We start from the raw sequence: 26,807 nt of genomic DNA, 5'->3' as shown, positions 1-26,807 counted from the left end.
TGATTGAGATCTAAAACTTTGTCACTTCGAGACACATGGAAATACTCCTAGGTTTGGGGGTTATCCAAAATTAGAGTGAATCTTCGGGTTCTAGGCCGGCTCCCATGAGATGCTTTCACCTATTTGCTCCCTTAAAACTTGGGAGTGAAAGAGGCAGAAGGATGACAAAGCTAAAACTTAAGACTAAGGTGATGCATCAAACTTGAAATGAGATTGATATTCTTAACACAATGGAACCTTCCTGAAACACTTCAAATATGACACAATTCTAATAACGAAGTTCTCATTTTGCAAATGCTAAAAACTGAAAGATTCTCACTTAGGACTCGAGATGAATGACAATAATGACAACAAATCACTACCTTTCATACAACAAGATGAAACTTAGAAAAAGTCTTCAAAGAGCTCTTCTATTCGAAGTTTCAAAGGGTGAGACAATAGCATTTCCACAATTGTCACAAAGCAATCACAATAGTAGCTTACTTATAAAGAACTGGGAAACCTTACAAATGAGCCTCAAGCTCATACTTATGCATTTTTACATCCAGCTGCATTACAAATGCAAACACCAACTCCTTGGACGAGTTCAGACAATAAGACACTTTTTGAGCCCCCAAAAAGACTTCAAAAAGACTTACATATGACCCAAAAGGTATGACCCCAAAATATCATCATGAAGACCCATCCTAAATGCACCCATATCTCCAAAAGGGCTCCCAAAAGTCCTTGAAATGCAATAACTCTTCAATTGACTTTCCATCCCATCAGTGTGACCTTTGGAAATCTGTCATAGCTATGCTTTAGTATCCTTTTCAGACTTTTTAGAGGTAAAAATAAATATTTGGTTATTTTATCACAACGGATACTTATCATAAACTAACAATATTTATTATATAGTTCATGATTTATTATTTTTAATATATCTCAATTATATTAATAATGTTTATTAAGTGATAGTTAGTCCACATAATAGTATTATTTATCTAATTGATATATATTCAAGTAATAAACTATAAATAATATGATAAATATTAATTAGTCATAAAAATTATTATAATATTTATATTTTATTATTATTATTTTTAACAAATATCAATTAGGTTAATAATATTATTAAGTGGATTGGAAAACCATTTAATTATACTAATAAGTAATTGATATATTAAAATAATAATAGAAAAATTTAAATATTATACTAAATACATAAGTGATAAACTTCAATATTTATTTCACCTTTTTAAAAGCCTAGGCAAGGAATACTAAGGCCTTTAACAAAATCTAAAACCTAGCTTACAATTTAACACCACACTTGCCATTTAAAAGCAGGAGAAAATGGGGCTTAGGAAATAAAAGATATATCCCTCAAAGTTCATAGAAGCTTCAACAAAGCTTTAGGGCATATACTACCTTTGCAAAATCAGAAGCCATTTCATTATTACATTTGCATTTTGCTCTGCCTTAGATGCCAACATGGAGAGAAATGAGGGTTTGAAAAAGAATAATGGAGTCTTTGCTTGAGAAAAGATATACTCTGTGTGTTGAAGCTTTTGAATCCACTAACTGTACATTTGTGGGCACCTTTTCTTCTATTTATCTCTATGATTCCCATCATGGTTGGCTGCCATGGAAGAAGGAAAAAAGAAAAGTTTGCTGAAGCTTTTAATGGCTTTTCTGGGCATTTTTGCTTTGCTTCAGATCTGTAGTAATGCTGGTAATGTTGCTTATCTTTTTGCTGAAGTTTTTAAAAGCCTTTTGGTGGTTTGAAACTGGAAAAGTCTGGGCATGCTTTGGCTGTAACAGCAGACTCATTCTCCATTCCTTTCAGGATACAAGGCAGTGAGGACACAAAGGGAACAAAGGGGAACGAGGGCATATATGGTCAAAGAGAGGAATAACACCGCTAGTCATTCAAGCAGCAATGACTAGCCCTAATGACTCTTATACCGTTGTTTACACACATTTCATGCTTTGAAATTCAAGCTCTGATTTGCTCTTTAGCTAGTCTCAAAGCTTGTGTGAAACATTTGAACATATTGATCTATAAAGTGTTATATTTTCAGAAAAGCATGAAAAAATTCAGTTTATGTGATCTCTTTCTTCATCAAATGTAATGTTTCAGCTTATTGTTTTACATGAAATCAAAGCTCCTGTACTTGGCAAAACACAAAAATGTACCTTTGATTGGCATCACTATGGCTCCACCTAAATTCAGCTAGAGGTGACAATTTAGGTAACAGTACTTAGTAGCAATACCTCGGTTATTGATGTGAGTGAGGATGATAGCACAGATGACGTTATGTGTCATGAGGTGCATGATGTTAATACGATTTTCTACCATAGTGCCGAGTTTGTGTCGGAGGATATGGGACGGAGTCAGTGGTTACAGGTTCCTTATCATTTGATTGGGCAACTGAAAGCTAGCGATAGCATGATTGCCACAACTTTAGAGCACTTTGATGTTGCTCAAAAGTTGTTGGCTGCTATGGTTGGAGTGCTCGTGGGACAAATGAGCACTATGATGGTGATCTTTCCCTTGAGGAGTTTCATGCTTTCCTAAATGCTATCAAGATTATGAGACATAATTATTTAGAGTTTTAAGAAAATTGAGAGTTTCTACTCAAGAGAGTGATTGGATATGGTATGATGCCTTGAGGTGAAAGGAGGTGACTATGGACTCTTTGCAATGTGCATAGTTACTTTGTTGACCCTCTAGGAGTCACAATCACATTTGAATGAGATTATCCCTAGATCCAATTTAACTACACGGATAAGGATGATGGATGCGATGAGGATGCAGTTACATCTATCCTTGAGATGAGTGCAGTAGCTACCAATGAGATGAGCACACAAGTGGAGAATTGTAGAGACATTCTTGTTGTATTGGATTCTGCAGAGGTTAGTCCATTGACAAGTGATCCAAGGTAGATTTTTGATAGTCATTGTGATGTAGAGGAGGATTCAACTGTGAGTTTTGTGCTAGCTCTTGACACCACTCCCTCCTCTTGATAGGACTTGGGTAGTGAATCCTCTGGTTTGGAGACAAGCTCTTATTGGGAATATTTAGTTATGTCGGAAGCAAATCTATTGCCTCATGTCATACGATTAGTCCATTGACAAGTGATCTAGGGTAGATTTTTGATAGCCATTGTGATGTAGAGGAGGACTCAATTGTGAGTTGTGTGCCAGTTCTGACACCACTTCCGCCTCTTCACAAGACTTGGATAGGGAATCATCTGATTTGGAGACAAGATCTTATGGGGATTATTTCCTTCTGCCAGAAGCAAATCTATTACTTCATCTCATACAATTGATAGCAATAGACAATAGTTCCACAATTTTAGAGTAACCAAGGATTGCAAGGGAGCAGGTTGATGCTTTTTCATATAATTTCTACTACACACGTCATTTATGGAATATCTTCTTAAGCGTTTGGAATTGCAAGAGGGATCATATAGAGCTTTTGAGTGTACTCTCTTCTAGTGTTCTCGCAGTATACAACATTTGGTGGGAAAGATTTTAGAGACTTTGACTACAATGCTTCCCCACAAGGATTTTATGGTTGGGTTCGATGAGAGTGTTACCTAGGGTCCTGCTTGATTATTATTTTAGAGTCAAAGATTGGAGTCATCTCTTGATTCTTGTTTTGATACTGATGATCTTTTAACAACGTTTGGGGTATTTTACCGCAATTACACAGTGAGGAGTGCCCATCATTTCTCTTTTAACCTTGAAGTAGAAGATTTGGTTTCACACTGGTGTGGGTTGGCACAAGATTCATACCATCCTTTATGGGATGAGTTTGCACCATCTGTAGTTAATGGGATTAGTAATTGCAAGTTAGTAGCAGGCTACTTGTTGAGCTAGCATACCCATGATAGTTTTGTGGAGGATTGATATTTGGGTTATGGTTCAGATGCTTTTAGGAGGACTAGTACTTGTTGCACAGATAGACTTCATACTCATGGCAGATTGGTAGGGAGTGCATGGAGTTTTCATCTATTAGATGATATTGGATATCCATTTTTCCCTATTATCGATGGATGTGAGTTCATCTCTACCGGTATCTAGGTGGAGGTATGATTTGCGCGACAGATTGGGTGTGTCACCATTGTTGGTATGGTGACAGTATATTCAGAATAACTTTGTGTTATCATCACAAATTTTGCAAGTGAAATTAGAGACAACATATATATCCTTGGGATTTGGGTCGATCATTGTGTTTCTTTAATTCCTACGATTGCTCAAGGATGAGCAATCTTAGGGAGGGAGGATTGCAATGTTCCCTTTTTAGCACAACTGTGATAGTAGATCGTAATATTGGCGATTAAACGAGTTTGTTGAAGGCTTTGGCTCCATTTAATGGGATGTACTATTTAAAGTAAGGTAATGGATGGTTCTGATGAGCTTTGATGAGTTAGAGGAGTTTAGTGATGCTCAATTGTTTATTTTTGGCTTTTGCTTTGGGCTCCAAGAATCTTGGAGGGAGCGCCTATTTTTAGGAAGTCATCTTGTCACGGACATTCACCGTCTTTCTTCATTAGGATCACTAATGTGTTGTCAGATTTTGATTTTGATGCTTTTTCAATCATTTTCGCAAGACAGGTGAATTATGATTATTACTTAATTAAATATACCAGGGTTGCTATTTTTGTTGGTATTGTATATTGGCCACCTTAGTGTCATAGCTTGTTGGAGCGGGGTTGAATAGTTTTAAATCTTGGGAATAGCTATCAATAACTTTGTGTGTCAAAATATCATAATATGGTTAAAAATGTCATTTTGTGAGCCAAAGGGAATTAATAAATTGTATTTATCAAATATGTGCCCAAGTATGAAGCAAGGGCTTTTAAGTGAAAGGTGTCCCAAAGAAGTCACATTTATTTATTATAAAAGCAAAGCTTTGTGAGAAAGGAATTCATTCTATTGGTTATGTTATTTGATAACTTTGTGTTGGAGAAGAGATTGAAAGAAGCATTTCAATATTGTTGGAGAATTGTGAATAATTCACCATTTCAGCAATTTAAAGCTGTGAAACACCAGGTGAATTGCGCTCTATTTGCTGATATTGGTCTGAGATTTATCTGAAGATTGCATGGCGCTGTTTTATTCGTTTCAATTATCTGACTGCATTTTGGAGAGGGATTGGAATGAGAGTCATAGCGTTGAATGTGCTGCAACGCTTCTGCAAATTTGGTGTTGTTTTGAAGAGCTATATAGTGGCAGCGATCTTCGTTTTATACCTGTGATTTCATGTGTTTTAAGTCTATGTGCTGCATCTGGTTTGCTGGCAGCCTTTACCATTTATTGGCTGCATATTTCCATCTGCTGTAGCAGCGTTTTATGCATTAGGTATGAATGAATTCTTCACTATAAGGAGGACATATCCTATTTTGAGGCCATGGTTAATAATCTAGAAGTGATGTTACTGCTGGAGACTATTAATTACTGCATTATACATCCAGCTTTCAAGTTGAATCTCCTATATCACATAGGTCACCCAGGTTTATTAAATGTTATTTCATGCGAAGTGTTTGTTCAAATGTTTCTTGGCTGTAGGTGTAGATTTACATTAAAAAATTCTGATATATGCATTTTAAATGATTAAGAGTAGTTGCCATTGCATATTGTTCTTTGCTTAGTATCGTTGAGTTATTTTGCAAGCATTTGAATATCATTTGAAACCATTTCAGGCAAATACAATTTGAAAATAAAGGACAGTGAGATAGAGGTTTCATGCTAAGTGTTTGACAAAATTATCTAAAAGTGAAGCAGTTCGATGTTTGTTAAGAGTTAGAACCACTAGGGTTATTATAGTGGTATCAAATCTTGCATGTGTTGTTGGGTGATCGGGTAGTTAGATAGTTTTGTGTAACTGAGGGAAGTTATGGATGCGACAGTTCGCCTCGCATCCCTCGGCGACTATATGTACTAGTCTCCGTCACAAGTAAAGACAGGTTATGTCATATTGAGTTACGAGTACGAATTATTGAATGTAATTTGGTACTTGATGATTTAGGAATGCTGAGAAGAAAATATTTGGCACCGTTTCCCGTTTGAATCTGGGAACAACGTGGCGAATGGACCTCGAAGGATAAATGGGAATACTCGTTACTTAGAATCTGAGAACCAATGGTGATGGAGAGATAGAGCTCTTTGAAGATGAACGTGCTATACGGAGAACTTAAACATCTTGTTTCTAGCAACTATGAAATTTTTTGTACAGAGAGAGGCCTTACTCGTAGAAGTCCCTGATGACACCGTTTGGGATGCCTTGAATGTAAGTCCAGCTACAAGCCGACTTTTGCAACAATTTTTCTGTCTTTACGCTCAAGCATTTCTCGTATAGGTGAGGTGAAGAGAGGAAACTTAGAGGGAGCAATGTCGGGAACAAAGCTTGCAAAACTTTGTTGAATGTAACTGTTGTGAAGAAGAGGAATGAGATTAGACTCGATGGAGGTCCAACCCATGAGACCGTAGGCCTTGGGAGTGTTGAAGGAAAAGAGCACTCGTAACTCTATAACGGTCACATAGATGACCCATAATGTACAGTGATTATAAATAAATAAAAAGTGTTCTTTGTTATTTATGATGCTTTCTTGGAATTGATGCCAAACCAATTAAATAAGGATAGAAAAAGAAAAAGAGCAAAAAGATATTGTACACATCGCACATCAAGCTTTAATCCTCTCTCAGCAAGCCAAAAAAGGGCAAAGGCTCAAGCAACTTGCTGAAGGGGTCCAAGGTGGTGTCATGAAGAGTGACTACGGTACCATGTGAGGTGCAATGATTGACAGGGAACAAGGCTCACCTAATCGTTGCTGGGTGAGAAGGAACAAGGAGTTAATTGAGGAAACATGACAAAGGTTGAATTGGATTGAGGAGATGAGGGAGGAGTTCATAAATTTGTCTCATATGTATTGGTTGGAGAAGTGGTGTAGGAGTGAAGAGGGAACTAGCGCGGCTAGAGGTGTCGAAGCAACAAGAGCACAGAGTAACCAACACTCAATTTGTTCCAGACACACTGAACGAGCGAGTAAAGTTTGGTAATCGAACCCTATTTTTAGAACCCACACCATAGTGCAACACGAGTGCATAGGCGTAGGCACAGACACAAACACAAACCCGGCATGGGGTACAACAAGCACAACCTACACAACCAACATAACCAACACAACCATCTCTAACAATGCAATAGACATCAACTATGGCAAGACACAAGCAAAAACTACCTAAATTCACGAGTGGTGGTGGAAGACCTTGTGCAACACTGTAAAACATGTGAGAGTATATGGACGGCCAACGGTGTAACAGACCCGGATGACTAGGTTTGACAATTCCCGACTACTCTAAGGGAAGTAGTGATTGATTAGCTCTTTGATATCGATTGAGCGAAGGTAGCCACATGGCCGAACTTGGAGGAGTTTGAGGTGGAGTTCCTATTATTAAAAGATGATAACGAAATCGTAGCTAAAATCTACAACACCAAATAGGTGAAGGATTAGACCATCCGCGGATATGTGTGAAGACTGAAGGAGTTGGTGTGGAAGATGGATAGCCCACTAGCCAATGACTTGAAGAAACGTTGGTTCATTGAAGGAGTAAATCCCACACATCATACCTCGATGCATATAAGAGTGATGGACCTCAAAAGCGAAAGAAAGATGGGGAAGAAGAAGAATAGATCATCCGATGAGGAAGATGATTCTTCTGGAGAGAGCACTGATGAAGAATCAAACAAGAAGATCTAGGCACTACAGAAAGGCATGTTGTGCATGATGAAGCAATTTAAGAAAATGAAGACTAACATTGAACGAAGGACTAAAGGGGACTTATGCTGTGCAAATTATAAAAAGGAAGAACACACGAAGGGCTCTTGCCCCAAAAATCAGTTCTGTGACATATGCCAAAACAAGTTTTAATGAATATTAGAGGCTGTAACAAGTTTAAATGACACAAGCAGCATCTTCCTTAGGAGCTGTGAGAACAAGGAATGCAAACACTAATGCGACATCGTGGGGGCATATAGGAACAACCGATGAGGAAGAGGTGGAAACAAGAGCAATAAGAATGTAGGTCACAACCGTATAGAGTACAGGGCAAGTGGGTGGCAGGTGATACAATGTCGCGCCTGTAATCAATGGGGAATATAAAGAAGGGGAGGCAAGGATGGATGAAAAACTAGCACACATATTCGACAAGGAAAAAACTATCAAATGCGAAGAATCTTCGGCGAAGGCAATGAATTTAAGGGACGAAGCCAATCCGAAGAACATTTTTGTTGGCGATGACTGGAACCCCATGTTGAAAGAAGCGACATTCAAGATATTTATGAAATATAAGGACATATTCACCTGGACTTATAAGGATCTAAAAGGGGTCCAGCTTGAACTGTGTGTCCATCAAATTCTACTTGTGCATTGGGGGCCCTACCCGTGTGGAAGTAACTGTATCGAATGAACAAAATTTATGTGGCACATCTCAATGACGAGAGTGCAAGAAAGCTTGATGCACACATCATATTCTATGTACAAACAAGCGAATAGGTGTCTTTGATAGTAATTTCATTGAAGTAGGCTAACTAGATAAGGATATGTGTGGACTTCTGTTGTTTGAATGTAGTAACCATTAAGGATCTATTGCCAATACCGTTCACGGATAGTATTCTACAAGAAGTTGTTGGACATGAGATATATTCATTCATGGACAGATTTTCTGGTTATAACCACATATGCATCATAGAAGAAGACCAGTTAAAACTAACTTTGGTGGTAAAAGATAGAGTTTGAGTACAATCGGATGCCCTTCGTATTGTGTAACGCTCCAATAACATTCCTGAGAATCATTTTGCACATCTTCACCAAGATCTCGATCGAGAACTTTAAGGGAAACTACTGGGACACATTGTGTACAAAATGGGCTTGAAGACAAACCCAAGACAAGATCTGAGTAATTGTAGAGATGCAATCTCCCACAAATGTGACTAGAGTGAAGTCGGTTTTGGAACACATCAAGTACTATAGAAGATTTATTAAAAATTAAGCTCAAGTGTCCTACCCATTGGACATGCTAACTCGGAAAGGTGAGCCCTACACGTGGGGAACAAAGCAAGATGAGGCATTTGGAGATCTGAAGATGAGATTGGTAGGAGCACCTATCCTCGCATACCCGAACTTGGAGGAGGAGTTTCATTTGCACTTGGACACATCAAACTTTGCAATTGGGGCAACACTAGCACATACGGGTGACCATGGATTAGATCACCCCACTTATTTTACAAGCAGCCTATTGTCAAAAGCTAAAAAATCCTATAGTACAATGGAGAGGGAAGCCACTAGAATGGTGTATGCCATACAAAAGTATTCAAGGGTGAGTGAGTAGATGGTTGCTCCTCCTACAAGTGTTTACATTTAGTACTATTGTACATCTTAGAAAGAGTCACGTGAGTGTAGACCACATGTCAAGGATCAAGCGAGAACCACTCGAATGAGTAAATGATGACTTTTCGGATGTACAGTTGTTTCAGATTGTCGTACTCCCATCCTGGTATACAAGCATTGGAGAATAACTTTCAAGAAGGCTATTTGTGAGGGAAATTCAACCGAGCGAAAGAACGAAGCTCATGCTAAGAAGCCAAACATATCAGTTGATTAACGAGTAGTTTTATAAGATGGGACCCGACCAAGTCCTTCGCCAATGTATAGTGGAAGAGGAAGTGTTGAGCGTATTGAGAGAAGCATAGGAAGGTCCCATAGGCGGACACATGGGGCTTGACACAATGTGGAAGATACTTTTGGTAGGGCTGTGGTGGCTTATGCTAGGGAATGGGTTGTGGGCTGTGATACTTGCCAGAGGGCGGGAAAACCACTGAAGAGAGACTTTATGTCGCTTAACCTGTCACATACGCAAGAATTTTTAGAACTATGGGGGCTAGACTTTGTCAAACCTTTGAAGGCAAGCAAAGCTCGAAGGTATCAATACATTGTCATAGTGGCAAAATATCTCACGAAATGAGTAGAGGCACATGCCCTACCAGACAAATCAGCAATAAGTACCGCAAGGTTTATATATAAACAAATCATTGCTAGTTATGTCATTTTGATTCAGTTAACGAGTGACCGGGGAGGAAACTTTGTAAATCATGTCATCCGATTGCTCACAATAGATTTCAAAATTTATCATTCCTTTTCGAGCCCGTACTACCAAATGGGCAAGTTGAATCAACGAATAAGATATTGGTATCAATGATCTTCAAGTCCTACAAAGTCAAAGGAGAGGACTGGGAGGAAAAGGTACCATATGTGTTGTGAGCTTACCGCACCACTTATAAGGTTACGATTGGATGAACTCTGTTCCAATCGATGTACCATCAGGAGGTTGTGGTGTCAGTTGAGTTCATGGTGTCATGAATGAGGATAGTAATCGAGAATAGCTTGGGGGACATGGAGAGTCTTAGAGAAAAGTTGTACAATTTAAACAAGCTCAACGAATGAAGATTAATGGTGCAGTGGGCCACTAAAGTATCTTAGCTTAGGCATAAGGTGTGGTATGATAAACACTCGAAGCTAATTAAGTTCACGCTAGGTGAACTCCTGGTGAAGTATAATGAGCGCACTGAGATTAAATCGGGCAAGTTGAAGGTGAAGTGGTTTGGACTGTACAAGGTACGCAAAGTCGACGATAATGGATCAATCAAGCTGTGGACACTCGATGATCAAAAAGTCCTCTCGATGCTGTGAACGGTTCAAAGCTAAAGGTCTGCCATTTGAGGCATGACGACCCACCAAGCCCACATAATTTAGACTTAGGTAGGACATGAAAATAAAAATAAAAATAAAAGATAGTTAAAAGGAAGAAAAAAATAGAAAAAATAGAAAAAGGAGAAATTTTGAAAAAATTAAAATAACATTAACTCCTTGGAGAAACACTAAGACTGTTTGGCAAGCACACAAGGAGACCTGTAGAGAACATTGCCTCCTTTCGAAAAAAATATTAACTTCTCGCCGAAAAGGTAGGAACAGAGAAAAAACGAAGCCTTACAAACATGATAAGGATGTGTATAATGAATACTTATAGGTGAAAGTCAATAGGTGGAGCCAGATAGAAATGGGTAGAGATTTGGGTGTGGAAGAGTTAGTGCGACTCTTGCAGAAGCAAATCAATATAAGAAGTTGATAAGTAATGGTTATTGATTAGGGATAATGGCTGAGTGATTGTTTTTCATTTGAATCAATCTACACCACAATTGCAAATAAACTATGTATTTCGAATGCTCTCATTCTCTATTCTGGTGATTGCTGAAATGCTCATATCCTAGTATCTCCAAAAGTTAATGCCGAGTTTGATCCCAAGGTCGATAGCATAATAGGAGTTACAAGCGAATAATACATGCCGAGAAGTTGCAGACAAAGGTTCAAGGCTTGACACTCGCCATGAGTAAGGGATTTGTGCATAGTAGTTGTAGTGATCGGGGTGGAGACTAATCATGCCTTTGTCCATTAGATGGGAAGTTTCATGCAACTACGAGGAGTCTGCAGGTAGCTTAAAGAATGTAGCGGAAGGAAAGAAGACCCGTAGAGGTAAAAGAAGGTTGTGGAAAGAAGCTCGCCTATAGAATGTGGACAGTGAAAAATAAACTCCGTAAAAGGAAGTAAGGCTGCGGAGGATGAGATCAAGAAGCCGCAAACAGAATTGGAAGCACTTGTGAAGAAATAAAGAGCACGGTTCCATGGAGTAGAGGAATAATCAAGGCCCTTGGGGATATACGATCCTTGGCGACCTAAAGCACAAGTATTAAGAAATATATTAGTAAGAAAGGAGGAACAAACAAAGTCATCATCCATACGCAAACACAGAACCAACGAAGGCCATTGATAAAGGACCTCTGAGTGATCATCTATGGGCAACCTCTGTGTGATTGATAAGGGATACAAATTTGTAGGTTGTGGAGAATATTGCATCCACCTGAGGAACAAATAGAAGAGGTACTCCATTCACAAGCAACTACCGAAGGGAAAATGCACCATTTGTATGGTAAGGAGATTTGGAATGAACAATACAGCCCTAACCATTTTTTCACATAAAAGACAATACAAGAAATCGTTACATCATGCATTCAACATGCAAGAGGCACTGGAAAGCTTAGTTAGAAGCAACAAATTCAAGCATGGACAAGAAGGCATAAAATTTGCCTTTCGGAGTCCATATTACAAGTCAACTAGATGCAACAACTTCCAGTAGCAGGAAAAATCCTAGCCTAAAATTCAACAACCTTCTCAAAAAGAAAAAGTTACACATCTCACAGTATAGTTTGAAGGACTCAATGGGCTTGAGTGCTAGAGGTGGTGGCAAGAAACACCTGAAATAGATCAGTCAAAGCAATTATTGCAATGCCTCGGAGTGCATTGGGATATTCAGATGCCCTTTTTCCCTATTCGGACTTTTGGTAATATTCATGCATTTGATGCGTAGAGTACAAAAAGTACATTCGAATACCGAAAACATCTTATTATTGTTTCCTTCAAAGTTGCAGACTTCACAAGGGTGTTTGGTATTTCAGGAAGGACTGGATGCAAAGAAGAAATGAAGAACCGAAAGCTAACACAGGAGCGGAAAGAGTTTTGGACCAAGATGATTGCTTGTGAATTCACCTCTTCAGAGCTCAATTCCACAGTAAAAGATACAAGGAGCAGAGGAATTTGACAGGATTTCATTACAAAGGGGCCATGGCGTTTGTTTATTGGATGTGTTGAAGTGTAGGTTTACGAGAGCAAGTCACACTTTAGACATCGTGTTGTTGTAGATAATTTTGACAAATTGTATCATGCATGGCATGGTCTACAATTGAGCATTTGTGTTGGTTGATAGGATGTAGGAATTCATGAGATTACAACACCATACCTTCTATATGCCCCGCCATGCCATTGGCTTGTTTCAGGAAGCCACACAATATTTAGGGAGGGTCGAAGGTGATTAGGCAGGTAGGCCAAAGTTAATATTGCCACACACGACGTTGAGGAGGAAACAAACATTTGACTACTGTAGACCCAAGACATTGGGTAAAGTACAAACCAAATTGCAAGGACCTGTGATTGGCTAGCATGGAAAAAATAACCTAGTGCATCTCATTTTGTTGGAGCCACAAGGTATAAGGAGGGGTGAATAAATAAGTTCGTCATTCAAGATTCGGCAGGGCCCACATCGAGATAGGTAAAGGTAGGTGGATAGTATGGAAATATTTCGTCATATGAAAGTAATGTTTATGTGTTATACTTAGGAGTGTGTAAGGAATATTTAGTTATTGTACAAGTTCATAGTAATAGTATTGTTATTAATTTGGTTCATATAATTTAAATACTAAGTTGCTGGTTCGAAATTTGGTACGGATGTACGTTCGAGATTCGGGTTCGAAATTTGTCCAAATATTTGTTGTGTTGGGTTCAAATTCGTTGTGGGTTCCTCCGTACCAAAACATATCTTTTAAAAAAAAAATGTGCACGCGCGCATATGCAACAATAAATAGGTCCATACACCACTCTGCTAATAGTAAAGCAACATAGGAAAATACACCACCATATCTATGTTTCAATATAATAGGGATATTAATTGCATCGTTTAGGCATACATACGACATCATATACTTGCTAAGTCATACACTTGATAAAAATTACCATACCAGTGCAAGTACTAGTACCAGTACCAGAGACCTCTAAGTCTCCCCGTCTCCTGGTGACCTTGGTTGCTAATAATTTCTATAGGTAAAGTCATCCTAAGAAGTGGGGACATTACTGTGTTTTATTCCTCTTATCTATCTAACCGTCTATCATGATGGTGCAATCCTTTTGGCTCCAAGACCATCTGGGGGCCTCTAGTTCAACTTTCATAAAATTAATTATTTCTAACAAGAGGGGGCCACTTAAGTCAACATCAGAAGGGGTATTAAAGTCTGCCCCACAATTTGTTAAAACATCTATCATGGCTTGCCAATAACGAGACTTGTCACAAATACATCACGATTAATCATTAGACGAAGTAGAGTTCAACTTCAAAGTATAAATTTCAAAATTAAATTTTTCACTTGCAGTAAAATAAAAAAGAATTACCTTGCTGTAACAAATGGGATATTGCAAAAGTACTAAGACTTGCAAGTTTATTTTTGGGCAGCATCATGGACCTCTTTGTTCCAACCCATGATCTCAAAGCGAGGGTTGTGCACCAAGAGTAGTGCGTGGCACAAAATAACTATCCAACTTTAATATCTAGACTCTAGGGGCAACAATGCCACTAAGAGTAATGGTAGAAGGACTGGCACTAAGTCGAAAGGGGGCATGGAAGAATCCCTTCAAGAAAGCTTGCACATGTGAATGCAGCTGCGGTTGTAGGTGAATGGGAGACAATAGCATTTAACTCTTCTTTTCACCACTTCTTAGTTTGCATTTCTTTAGCATGTGTTTTTGACTGGACATAACAGAAGTGAATTGCCTTGGTAGTTGCCAATAAACATGGGTCAGCATCGTTGTCAAGTATGCTATAATTTTTTTTTAAAACATAGATCTGTTCGATTTTTTTGTCTGCTAGGAAAGTATTCAGAATATTTATAAGATTAATGTTTTCAAAACTTGAAGGTGTTAATGTTATTGTAGCTATGGCCGTAATCCTTCTGGCCGACGTAGTTATCATAAAGGGTGTAATAATATAATTATTGTGATTCAATAAGTATGTTGATTATTGTAATATAATAATTATATGGATAATATAATTATTATGCCATTGTGAGATAGTATAATTATATAATTATGTTATATTTATTATATTGTTGGGAGCCAGCCTTATTACTTGATTAATATTTAATTATTGGGGACCCAATTTGAAAGAGTGGTGCGCCTTTGTGAAGGGACACCATCTGATTGGTATAGAGGAAGATTAGTCTTACTCTCTTGAACACACAATGAAGAATATATGATCTACTTCATTCAGAAGTTGCAGTGCTTGGGGGAGATAGTTGTAGATTGTTTATGGTTGGGAGGGAAAATCATTGGCCCTGGTAAACGAGCATAGAAACCAACAAAAGGCTGTTGCAATAAGACAATTTTATGAACAAAATTACAAATTACCATTTGAGCATTGTATTTTAGAAAAATCAGCAAATGCTACATTTTATAATTAGAAAATGTAAATACATCTTTATATTTTTTACTTAAAAGACTCTAGGGTTTGCTATTGTTCTACTTCTCTCATTGATGTATGCAACTTCTATTTTATTAGAAAACATTAAAGATGTGGAAAGTTAAAAATTTAACAAAAGAAGGAAGATTCATAACATTCCAAAAAAACAAACAAAATCTACAAAGTTTAGAACCCACCTCTTTCAAATGAGTTTAGAAGTCTTGGAACAGCTTCTATGGACTCCTTGATGCTCTCTAGACAAACCTATAGCCTCCCCAATTTGATTTGTCGACTCCTTGATGCTCTTATTCCCTGCTTGTTGCAAACCTATGGCCTCTTTTTTTTCTTCCTCTCTCCTCATAACAAGCAAATAGAATGCCTTTTAGGGGAAAAATAGAAAACACGTTTTAAAAAAATAGCAAACAGTTCATATTTCGTATGCTTTTTTGAAGTTTATAATGGACTGCAACGGCATTGGTCATAGCCCATGGACTCGGTGGGTCATGGCATGACCTGCTAGCTCTGCAAGCCATGTGGGTCATGACCCATGACCTTGAGGGTCATGCTGACAGGTCTTGAAAACCCACGAGACACTCATGCTGAGAAATGAAATGGCCCATGATGTGATTGTTTGACAAGTTTTTGGCAATTATCTTATTGATTTCAAAAAGAAAAATCCAAGGTTGCACGGTTACGTGGGTACGGGAACGGGAATGGGTACGGGTACGCATATTTTTCAAAATAGGGGACGGGGGTACGTGTGTATGCCTATTTTTTCTATATAATTAATATTTTATAGAAAATATAAAAATCAAAATATATGTCATGAGTCATGACATTGAGCATTCAAAACAAGAAATTTGAAATATATATATATGCTATTGCTGAATGTTTAATGTTTAAAGTATTTTTCATAATAGGGGACGGAGGTACTTGGGTATGTCAAACTTATTTAAAAATTATACCTTTATATTTATAAAAAATCTGAAATTATGAGTCATGACAATGGTTTTTCAAAACAAGAACAGTGATAAAGTTTTCAAATGTAATGTATTGTTTTCAGTTTCAGATTTGCTATATGTTTGAAATAATAATACATGATAAATGCTTAGATGCATAACAAAGAAGGCAGACTTTAAACATGAACAAGAGGATCCTAAATCATATAACGATGACATATTGCAAATGATAAACTTATGACTTGAACAGTGATAAAGTTTATTGGTAATGAGTATCAAAGTTTCAAACTGATTTGGTATTGAATTAAGTTTGATAAACAACAAGCTAATACAAAAATAAAAAACCAAAAAAAAAATCAGAATCTTAATCAAGGTCCTTAGCTATGATGCTCTCCACCAAGTACCTGGTACGTGGTATACGTGTACCCGGTACTTGGGTACGTGGGTACTCGGTGGGTACGAGTACCCATGCAACCTTGGAAAAATCTCATCTCCATGTAATTTCTGAGTTATTTGACAACAGTTTTTCATACTAAAACTAACAAGTAGTTGTGTTATTCTGTAGTTTTTTATAGGGGCAGCCAAGCAACTGATTTGTGTTATGCTGTTGTGTTATTGTGTTATGCTTCCTTGCGGTAAGCTTTTTTTGATTTACTAATGTGCCATGAGTGGAACGCTTGATTATTCTCTAATGTGCCCATACTAAGAGTAACAAGTCTATGTGTTATTCTGTACTTTTTTATAGAGGCAGCCAAGCAACTGAAAATCTGATAATATAAATTAAACAATGCTATCATGACATTATTAATCTTTAATATTGTATTGTTTTGCTTTTGTATCCTTTAATATTATGTATGATGTAATATAGAGTCATAGACATATTCAAACAGTAATATTATATGCTTCCTTCTTGTCAACCTAACTGTGCATTCATATTACATAGAAGATTTTTTTATTTACTAATGTGCCCATGAATTGAAAACATGATTTTTCATTTGTCAACTGTCTCAGTTGTAAATTATCATGGAAACTGATTGCATATTCTAAATATAATTTTGAACAGCTGCACTATGCAGCTCTTGATGCAGCTGTCCTAATTTCTATATTCAAAACCTTGTGCGATGAGCCTTCATCACGTGGAAGTGTAGGAACCCAGCTCAAATCGCATTGGAAATCCCATGTTGTAAGTTTCTTACATGAAAAGTAATCTCTCCCAGTAGTTTGTTCATCTCTGAGACATCTACTGTCGACCCAAATGGTAAAAGGCAAAGCAAACAGTAATTGATGGCTACTGTGCCAATCTTAGATGTTAACATATGTGTTTACTTGTTTGAAATATAAAGCTGTTTTTGCATTTTCAGACATGCTGCAGAACTTATATGAAACACAAGAAGATTTCTGCAGCCCGGCATCAGAAAACTGATTTAGCTGGCACATTCATAGCTGGAGAAGTTGTAGATGACCAGGTTTGTAATTACTAATAACGATCTTCTGGATAAACTTATTCCATTTCTAACAGTCTGACTAATTCCACGTACCTTATAGATATGATAGCCTTTGGGAGCACTGAATGAGTTATTTCTTTGTTAACTACTGATGCAATTTCTAGTGGAGCTGGTATATACAGTATAGGCTTGGGATTTTGTTGCACTGAGTTGTTTGTTGGACTCAACAGGTTTCAAAAATTTCAATGAAGCAGTGTGAGTTTGTGCCACAGATTGATTGTAATATTGACACTATGGTTGCATCTATATCGGACCTGCATATACCCATATGCTGCAACTCCGATACAGAACGTGCACTTGAGGAGGATCTAGTAAGACTATTATAGCACAGAATTCCTTCATCTCATATAACTGTAATGATTTAATCCCTTTTTGCATATTTATGATATTAATTTTTTAGTATTGGAGACATTAGCGTTATGTATTAACTATGAATATTGAAAATAATAAGGAAGATTTCAAAAAGGGTTTTTAACTTTGTGGGTAGTAGTGCTCTTTGCTTTTATCACATGTTATATCTGAATGTCTTTCATACATAAGACTGAAATTTTCCTTTAGTTCTTTGGACAGTAAGGTTTGTTGGAAGCAAAAATGCGCTAGGTAACTTATGAGAATGTCTTGAAATATTCCTAAGACTGGCTAGTTTTCCAAAATTGTTTAGGAACATGAGGTTTCCTAGATTGCAAATCTTAGAAGATTCGCTTAAAATGTATAGCTCAAATAATTGTTAAAAATACAAAACAGATTCAGGTATCTGCATTTTCCTCTAATCTTTTGAAGACCAATCTAGGTCTATGCAAGCTGTGAATTATTGGGCCTTGCAAAACCAGGTCTCTTGAAGAGTGAGCTACAGCATTATACTCAGATTGCAGAAATTCCTGGACCAGTTTATACCGTATCAAAAATACGAGGGCCTGGTAATAGCATGCTTTTTCAATGCATTGTCACACTTGAAAGCAGAAAGTACTATGGACGCCCAGCTCCTAGAAAAAAAGCAGCAGAGATATGGGCAGCTTTGGATGCATTGTATCATCTTGGAAGGCAAGTTATCTATTTTTTCCTAATACATAGCAGTTTGAAGATGTGCCTGAGCCTTACACATTTTCATCTAATGTATTTGAAGCAGCAAGATAATCTGATGAATTTATTCCATCTGGAATGAGTTATTATTACTAATCGACTTAGAGAACACTTACTATTTGTAAAGCACCTTAAGCACTTTACTAAATTCATTTGTAAAGAAATGTTATTAAGTGCAGTATCTTGACCTCACCATATATCTCATCGTATATGAGTTTCTGAAGAATGTCTTACATCTCAAAAAGCAAGTCTCAAGAGAAGAAATCTGGTCTTCTAGGTTGGTTGTTGTTACAGAAAATAATCTCTATACCTATTCCTTCCATTGGTATAATTACTCTTTCCATTGATATATCTGTCAGTATAAACACTGGCAAACAAGTCGTAGTTGCCAAATTGACCGGATATTGTGTTGGTTCAGTTTGATTCTATGGTTTTCACTGCATGGACTTTTAATACCTTCTCATAGACTAGTTTTCATATACAATTAAATAACCTCGAAGGCAGGTTCCTCACTTAACAACACAACCTGCTCGTTTATGGAAAATCCACACATCAACGCTTTAACCATTACAAATTGATTATTTACTAGTCTTATTTGGTGAGATTCATCTTTGTAATTCATGAAAACAGTCAACCCCTACTAATAGGGAAACATGCATTCAGTGATTAAAATAATTAGTTAACAGTGCTAAAAAATCAGGAATATTTTGTTGCAAATGAATTTTCCACAATCACTATTCTGAATTCATATGCATTGAAGAGTAAAATCTAATAACCAAATTAGTTGAATGAGTGATACTAACCAATCCAAATTACTTATACAAGTGGCTAATCAAATGAGAACTATCAAGTCATTAAGCTTTGTATAGGTGCCATCCATCTACCTAAGTTGTAACTTCTGTGCAAATTAGCTAGTTTTTGAAATTATATCTTGTTGATCCTAGTTGTTATCCTTTCAAAATTATGTTTGCATGGCCTCTTCTAAGGCTGTAGGAAGTTGCCTTGTATTTTTGGAGGATCTTGGCTTTTGGTGTGTATACCAAACTACACTTTTTTGCAGGAATATTTATTGCACTTTCTTATGGTGACATAATGGTTTTTTAAGTGGAACTTAAATGTCACTTTATTATTTCTCTCACATCCAAACTTAATTTATAAAGGATTGAAGATAAAAAAAACAGGATAGGGAATATCAAAGGGTGTGTCGAGTGGAAATAAAAGAGGATCTTGGGCTTCATTTGAATCATGGTTGATTTATAACTCATTTTGATCATGAGAGATTTTCAGAACTATAACCATAGGAGGAAAACCCTAGTAGTTTTCTGGCTTTTCTAGTGCAACAATCTACCCTGGCCAAAGTTGGAAATACCATCAAAGTGTGTCACATTGTGTTTGCATTGTTTCTTTAAATTGGTAAACTCACAGTAAGTGTTCGAGATATGCAAAGTATTTATATGATGGTTTCCTTGCCAAGGGATATTGTTTTTAAAGTGGGAAGATTATATTTGAGATTATTTTAATTGTGATTTCTATTCCTTGCCAAACTCTATTTATCAATGGCATGGGAGTTCAATTAGTATTGGATGCTTTTATGAAGTTTGCATTGGACGAACTTTACTAACAACATGTTCTTTTCTTCTTCAAGCTAGGGCACAAGGGGATTCAATAGAGCTGCAGTATACTATGTTTTCTACCCACTACAAAAGAAGACAGCTAATGCCTAAAACATCCTCATACCTTTCAGCCCAACTTTAGACCAAAAATTGCAAATACAGCATGATAGAGTTGCATGAAAGGCAGAATTACAATGAATCAAATATGAGTTGCATACAAAGTTAGATAAGATAAACTTATTAATGTCCAACCAAGGACCACAAAGCGTCAAAGGGACTACCAAGTACAACAAGAAGGGTGCTAGCCCGCAACAAGGACATCAAACAATATCGATAAGAAACAACACAAACCAAAAGAAGGGAGAGAACTAGAGGAAAGAGGGAACTGCCCCAAACCCATAACCACTAAAGATTTCGAACAACCATGAAGAACCGTTGAATTGAAGGGTAATCAATAAGCCCCGTCAAACACTAGGCCGCCTTTGAGTGATCCTGAGAGAGGACAGTTGCAGTAGATAGGACAATCTTGGGCCTCACAGATTCGGTATAAGGGGTAATACCAAACAACGGCTTGGTGTTATGCGTTGGGTGAATCCCTATGAAGAAAGAAGTAATTAGATGACAAGGCAGAGGCCTCATGGGGTGGCGATGCTGGAGTGAGTAGTACCAAGGCCTAAGGGCTTCCCGAATTTAGATGGCAAGGCAACTCTAGTCCATATTGTTGTTTTCTGAGGATCGCTTCAAATGTACTAAGCACTGCCATTGTATTTGGTATGTGTTTTCCAAATGTCAACAACCTCTTCTTTTAAATTGAGAATAAGCCATGAAGAGACATGTCCCATTCATGGGACATGTCAATTCATTAATTAGATAATTAATATAATAAACATTTAATGATTTATATAATATATATATTATATTAATTTCTCTAATATATATATATATATATATATATATATATATATATATATATATATATATATATATATAATATCTCATATATAATTATATATAGGTTTATCCGATAGAAGCTACCAAACATCAACACTCCCTCTTAGCTAGGGAGGATAAACACACATATTACCTCAAAGTAATATTAAGTTAACAAGATTAAGGAGATCTTTGATTAAAAGATATTTATCATTTTGTTAGCACATTTGATATCAAGAGTATTGGTCTCCCAGAATATCAACATATGATATTCACTAACTACTCAATAAGGTTTTATATCACATCTGATATCATGAGTATTGGTCTCCCAAAATACATGATATTCACCAAGTACTCAAAAAATGTTTGATATCACATATGATATATGACTATTGGTCTCCCAAAATATCAATGATAGTCACCAAATACTCTTTGAATAATGGCCTTCCAGAATGTTGAGATGCAAGATATTCACCAAATACTATGAGTGGCCTTCCAGAACGTCAAGTTGTCTGATATTTACCAAGTACTCTATGAGTAATGGTCCTCCAAAACATCAAGTTGTGTGATATTCACCAAGTACTCTATGAGTAATGGCCTTCCAAAACATCAAGACGTGTGATATTCATCAAGTACTCTGTGTAATGGTCTTCCATAATATCAAAATGCATAACATTCACCATGTACTCAAAAAATGTTAATAAGGGATGTGCATAGGCATTCTCATATACCATATAAACATCCACCATTCAAATTATAATCTATCATGATCTGCATAAACATCGTAAGATATCCATCATAATAGAAAATTAAGTTATTGTAATATCGTGACCTTTCAATAACTTCTACAAATATAGGTGATATCATTTGGAAGTTGTCACTTCCTCATGATCTGCACAAGGGGGTAGGCCCATTAAAATCAAATAGTCATGAAGTATATTCATGAATCACAGTCCTCTTGTCTGCTACAATTTGTTGATTACTGAAGAAACCATCTCAACATGGTTTACACCCTCTAAAATCAATATGATCGAGATTATCGAAGGTTGATTGAATCATATCCTCCATCTGCTTCCTCTCTTTCAAGGTTGCCTGAAATGTCAACCTTCCTCTGAATCTCAATCTCCCTCTTATTTTAAAAAAAAAAAAATATTTCTGCAAGAACATTCTTGGAGGAAAAGGTCAAGGGATATAGCTCGTATAGAAATAAGAAAGATACTGTTGATGTGAGTTTTGTACCCCTACATAACATATTAGTAATTGAATACTTGATACGTAGTATCAAACACACAATTCCTCTCTTGAAAAGTTAATACTTATGAAGATATAAGCAATAACTCCAATGTTCCTTGTGGATACTTGCTCAGTTTATCGATGTGATTTGCTGGATCACGTAGGTGGCCTTACGTTGTTCATTCAAGGATGACTTGGGTTTTTGGTGAGATGGTGATGATTTTGTATGAGTGCCAGAGGATGTTGATGGTGACAGTGATGGTGGAGGATGTAGTGCCAGATAATGTTGATTGTGCGAGGAGACAATAATGCTTCTAATGACTTCTACCTTGCTAACTTTCTTAGAGTGAAATTCAACTACTCAACTACCCACTATTCTACTCCTATGAATGGAAAGTTTAGCAAATGGACGGGGATCGAATTTAATGAAAGCTTACCAGCGGCTCCACCTCCATAGATGCAATGATTCAAAGGAAAAGAGAACTAGTTTACCACACAAGGCTCCCTAACCAGCGGCTAAGATGCTAGTGACCTAGTTGTAGATCCCTATCAAACATTCACTGATATCACCATACAATTAGCCATCTACTTCTACTCTAACAACATGAAATGAAATCCTACTACATTAATAGTTTTGATGGGTCTTCAATACCATTATTCATTGGTAACAAATGCCAATGGATGTGTCACGATATTTATTTTGTGCCAAAGCAAATTAATAAGAAATACCATGTTTGCGCATTGTCTTATGGATAGGATGCAGATTTGATGATATGGGTCCAAACGCTTCTTCAACACTTATCTTTATAAAGCTTCCATTTCACATTCACTGCAAGCCTATCCCTCCTTTGCTATAGATCCTTGATTGAACATTTTCATTCTCTTTGCAGATTGCAGGATATATTGAGATACTCAAAGTTTACGATGCATTCATGTCACTCGTTGGATACTATTGGTTAATATCTTTAGAGATATATGAAAGGTTTATTGTCAAGATATGGTCCAACGTATAGTTTTTTATGTGCTTGTGATCCACCAAACAACAGAGATAGTGAGTAGTGTGTACCCTTCATAAGATTTATAGTTTCTTCTTTCAATCATATGATACTCTGCAAAAAGTAAGATGCAGATCTGACGATATGAGTCTAACCGCTTCTTCAACATTTATCTTTATAAAGCCTCCATTTCACTTTCACTGCAAGCTTATCCCTCCTCTGCTATATATGGATCCTTGATTGAACGTTTTCATTCTCTTTCTGGATTGCAGGATATATTGAGATACTCAAAGTTTATGATGCATTCATGTCACTCCTTGGATACTAATGGTTAATATCTTTAGAGATATATGAAAGGCTTATTGTCAAGATATGGTCCAACCTATAGTTACTATGTGCTTGTGATCCATCGAACAACAGAGATAGTGAGTAGTGTTTACCCTTCATAAGATTTATAGTTTATTCTTTCAATCATATGATACTTTGGAAAAAGTAAGAGCTATGTGCTGTGCTGCTTGAATGCAGAATATGCTTTCTATATCAAAGAACAATGCTTATATGCATGGTGAATGTATTGTAGTCTGAAACTGATGGGGACACAACCCAAGCACAAAACGGACACAACTGGAAAGGGAAAACTTTATTAACTTTTTAAATAAGCTAATACATTCAGTACAAAGAAAATAGACTTCAAAACATGCCCTAAGGGCTTACAATATCATAAATCTGGGGATAAATTCTTCTCCCAGTACCTTCTCTCAAACTCCACTCCGAACTGCCTTTTACAATACTAGAAATGTTCTTAAATAGACCCCGGAGGGTTAAGGATTAGGAATACATTCTAGAAAGTGCTAGTAGGCATCCACCGACCAAATAGAAGGCTCTAGAAGTTGCATTAGAAGTTGGCGCAAAATTAGAAGAATCCAGAAACGGTAACCGAACTTCCGGAGGCATAACTTTTGAACCGTAGCTCCGATTGACGAACCGTTTACATTTCCGGAAAGCTCTCGAAGCGCTCTATAGCCCTATGGACCAGCTTCGCTCGTCCCCCATTTTTCAGCCCTTTTCGAGGTCATTTAATGCCCCTAACCTGACTTTGAAGCATTCTTAGGATGTCTCCAGAAATCGAAAAACTGCGATTACTTTCAAACCGTGGGGCCTTTTGACCTGATTCTTTTTCTGGAATGCTCTAAATTACAATTACATTCATCTGGCCAATTTACACCTTGTTCACCAAAATGATGGCTCAATTACATACTCTTATTTTTTTGGCATTTACTCGTATCCCAAAGTGTTTAAATACTCTATCCTAGAACACTGATAGTGGAACTGTGAGAGTTGGAACCTTTATTTGACCCAAATGGGTATCCAGAAATGAAAACACATGAAACAGAAACTAAGTCTAAGTACATTTTTTTTGGTTGATAAAGGATTGCCCTTATACCTCTAGATGCTCCTGCATCAGAAACAATACTTTTACTATATGTCTTTTGTGTTAGCCACCCTTTATTGTTCGTGCTTTCTGATTTTCTTTTCCTCTATATTTTGGTGGTTGTCTCTGTCTATGTCTGCACTTATTATCACTCAGTATCTACTGACCAATACTCTATCCAAAGTGATTATATTTTTTTCATTGATTGCTGACTGGGTTAAAACATGTTTCAGACTCTGTTAATTGGATCATATTAGCTTCTAATTAGAATCCTCCAAAGATCGTCATGTCAAGATCATATTCTTCTAATCTTCCTCCTATTCTTTCTTTTTTATTTATTTTATCACTGTTAGTATTAATTATTGGATGTTTGAAACAATGGATTAGTTTTTTTGCCCGTCTAGTTGAATCTGGTCTTATTATCACATAAACACCTCTGTGAGTTTGGTAGATTGCTAAGTCTCTCTTGTGTGTTCCATTTATCAGGCATTCGTAAGGGATGCATATTATTTAATATTGTCTTCTCACAAATTTCATTCATCGGTTGATCCTGCCAATTTCATTTTTCTCATTGTTATAAACTTCTTACATTTGTAGGCGGCTCTAATACCATGTTGTTTTTTGAGGATCGTTGTAAATGTACTAACTATTACCATTGTATCTATAATGTGTTTTCCAAGCGACCTCTTATTTAAATTGAGAATAAGCCATGAAGAGACATGTCTATTCATTAATTGGATAATTAATATAATAAACATTTAATCATTTATATATATATAATATTATTTTCTCTCATATAACAATAAACTTATATATATATATATATATATATATATATTATATCTCATATATAATTACATATAGGTTTATCCTACAGAATCTACCCAACATCAACATGTATACTTGAAGAATGTGGAGAGAAATGATGTTGACCTAAAGCGGTATTAGAACCTCCTTATAATCTCTTAATATAATGGACAACGAAAGGGGAAGTGCTCTTTAGATTCAACCTCCTCAATGCTACAAAGCTAACAAATTTTGTGTTCTCTGCCCATAAAGTGATTGGTCTTGCAACAAAGCTTATGAGAACACAACCTAAAGATACCAAAGAGGATCCGGAGGGAATGAGCCTAGTATGGACAAATAGGTAGAAAGAATGGACAATGAATCCATCCTAAAGCTCCATGAAGTGTTCCGCATTGAAGACCATCTTAGGGTGTAGAAGGAAACCCAAACAATGTGAACGAATTGCTTGTAAATGTCCTCTCGAATGTACCCATTTAGTTCCTAGCGAGGAGGAATAAGATGGTTGGGTTTGGGGGGGTGCATCCAACAAGTACTAGAAGGGTGGTTGGTGATCCATCTCATAGAGCCTAAAAAGGTATAAGTCTAAGAAAACCAACTGCTGGCTCGACCGGAGGAAAGAGCAGAAGTAGCAATAATTTCTAAGGAGTAATAGGCCACATACAAGTTTCCATTTCCATGACGACCCTCCAACAAATTGGAGAATCCCTAAATGTGGTGATGGTACCAAACTAAATTGAAGATGATACAAGAATAATGTTGTGTGGGATGGATTGTTTGCACTGGATTACACGTTGAAGGTGCATCGAGTGAGTACTAGAGGGGTGGGAGGTGATCCATCTCAATCCCAATAGAGCCTAGAAGGGTATAAGTGTAAGCAAACCAATTGCTAACCCGAACGGATGGAAGAACAAAAGTAGCAATAGTCTCTAATGATTAATAGGCTAGGTACAAGTATCCTTGACGACCCTCCAACAATTTAGTGAATCCTCAGAGGCGGTGTAGGTACCAAACCAAATTGAAGATGACCTCAAGCCTCAAGGAACAAGCCGCAAGAATAATGTTGTGCAGGATGGATTGTTTACATTGGATAA

At 36.9% G+C, this 26,807-nt stretch overlaps 1 protein-coding gene across 1 annotated transcript in view; it reads left to right on the top strand.

The window, feature by feature from the left end:
- Nucleotides 1-26,807, top strand: part of LOC149571902 (uncharacterized) — a 212,587-nt gene that overhangs the window by 161,682 nt on the left and 24,098 nt on the right. The window contains exons 10-13 of the mRNA XM_089813309.1: nt 17,185-17,304; nt 17,483-17,587; nt 17,797-17,937; nt 18,417-18,667. Coding sequence (XP_089669435.1) covers nt 17,185-17,304; nt 17,483-17,587; nt 17,797-17,937; nt 18,417-18,667 — 617 coding nt within the window. The remainder of the gene's footprint in view (nt 1-17,184; nt 17,305-17,482; nt 17,588-17,796; nt 17,938-18,416; nt 18,668-26,807) is intronic.

Source organism: Cupressus sempervirens, chromosome 2, assembly GCF_028749045.1.
Source record: "Cupressus sempervirens isolate cs-2001-9-10 chromosome 2, ASM2874904v1, whole genome shotgun sequence".
NCBI classification, from domain to species: domain Eukaryota; kingdom Viridiplantae; phylum Streptophyta; class Pinopsida; order Cupressales; family Cupressaceae; genus Cupressus; species Cupressus sempervirens.
The sequence above is the reverse complement of the archived record's forward strand: the minus strand, read 5'-3'. Positions and strand labels throughout refer to the sequence as shown.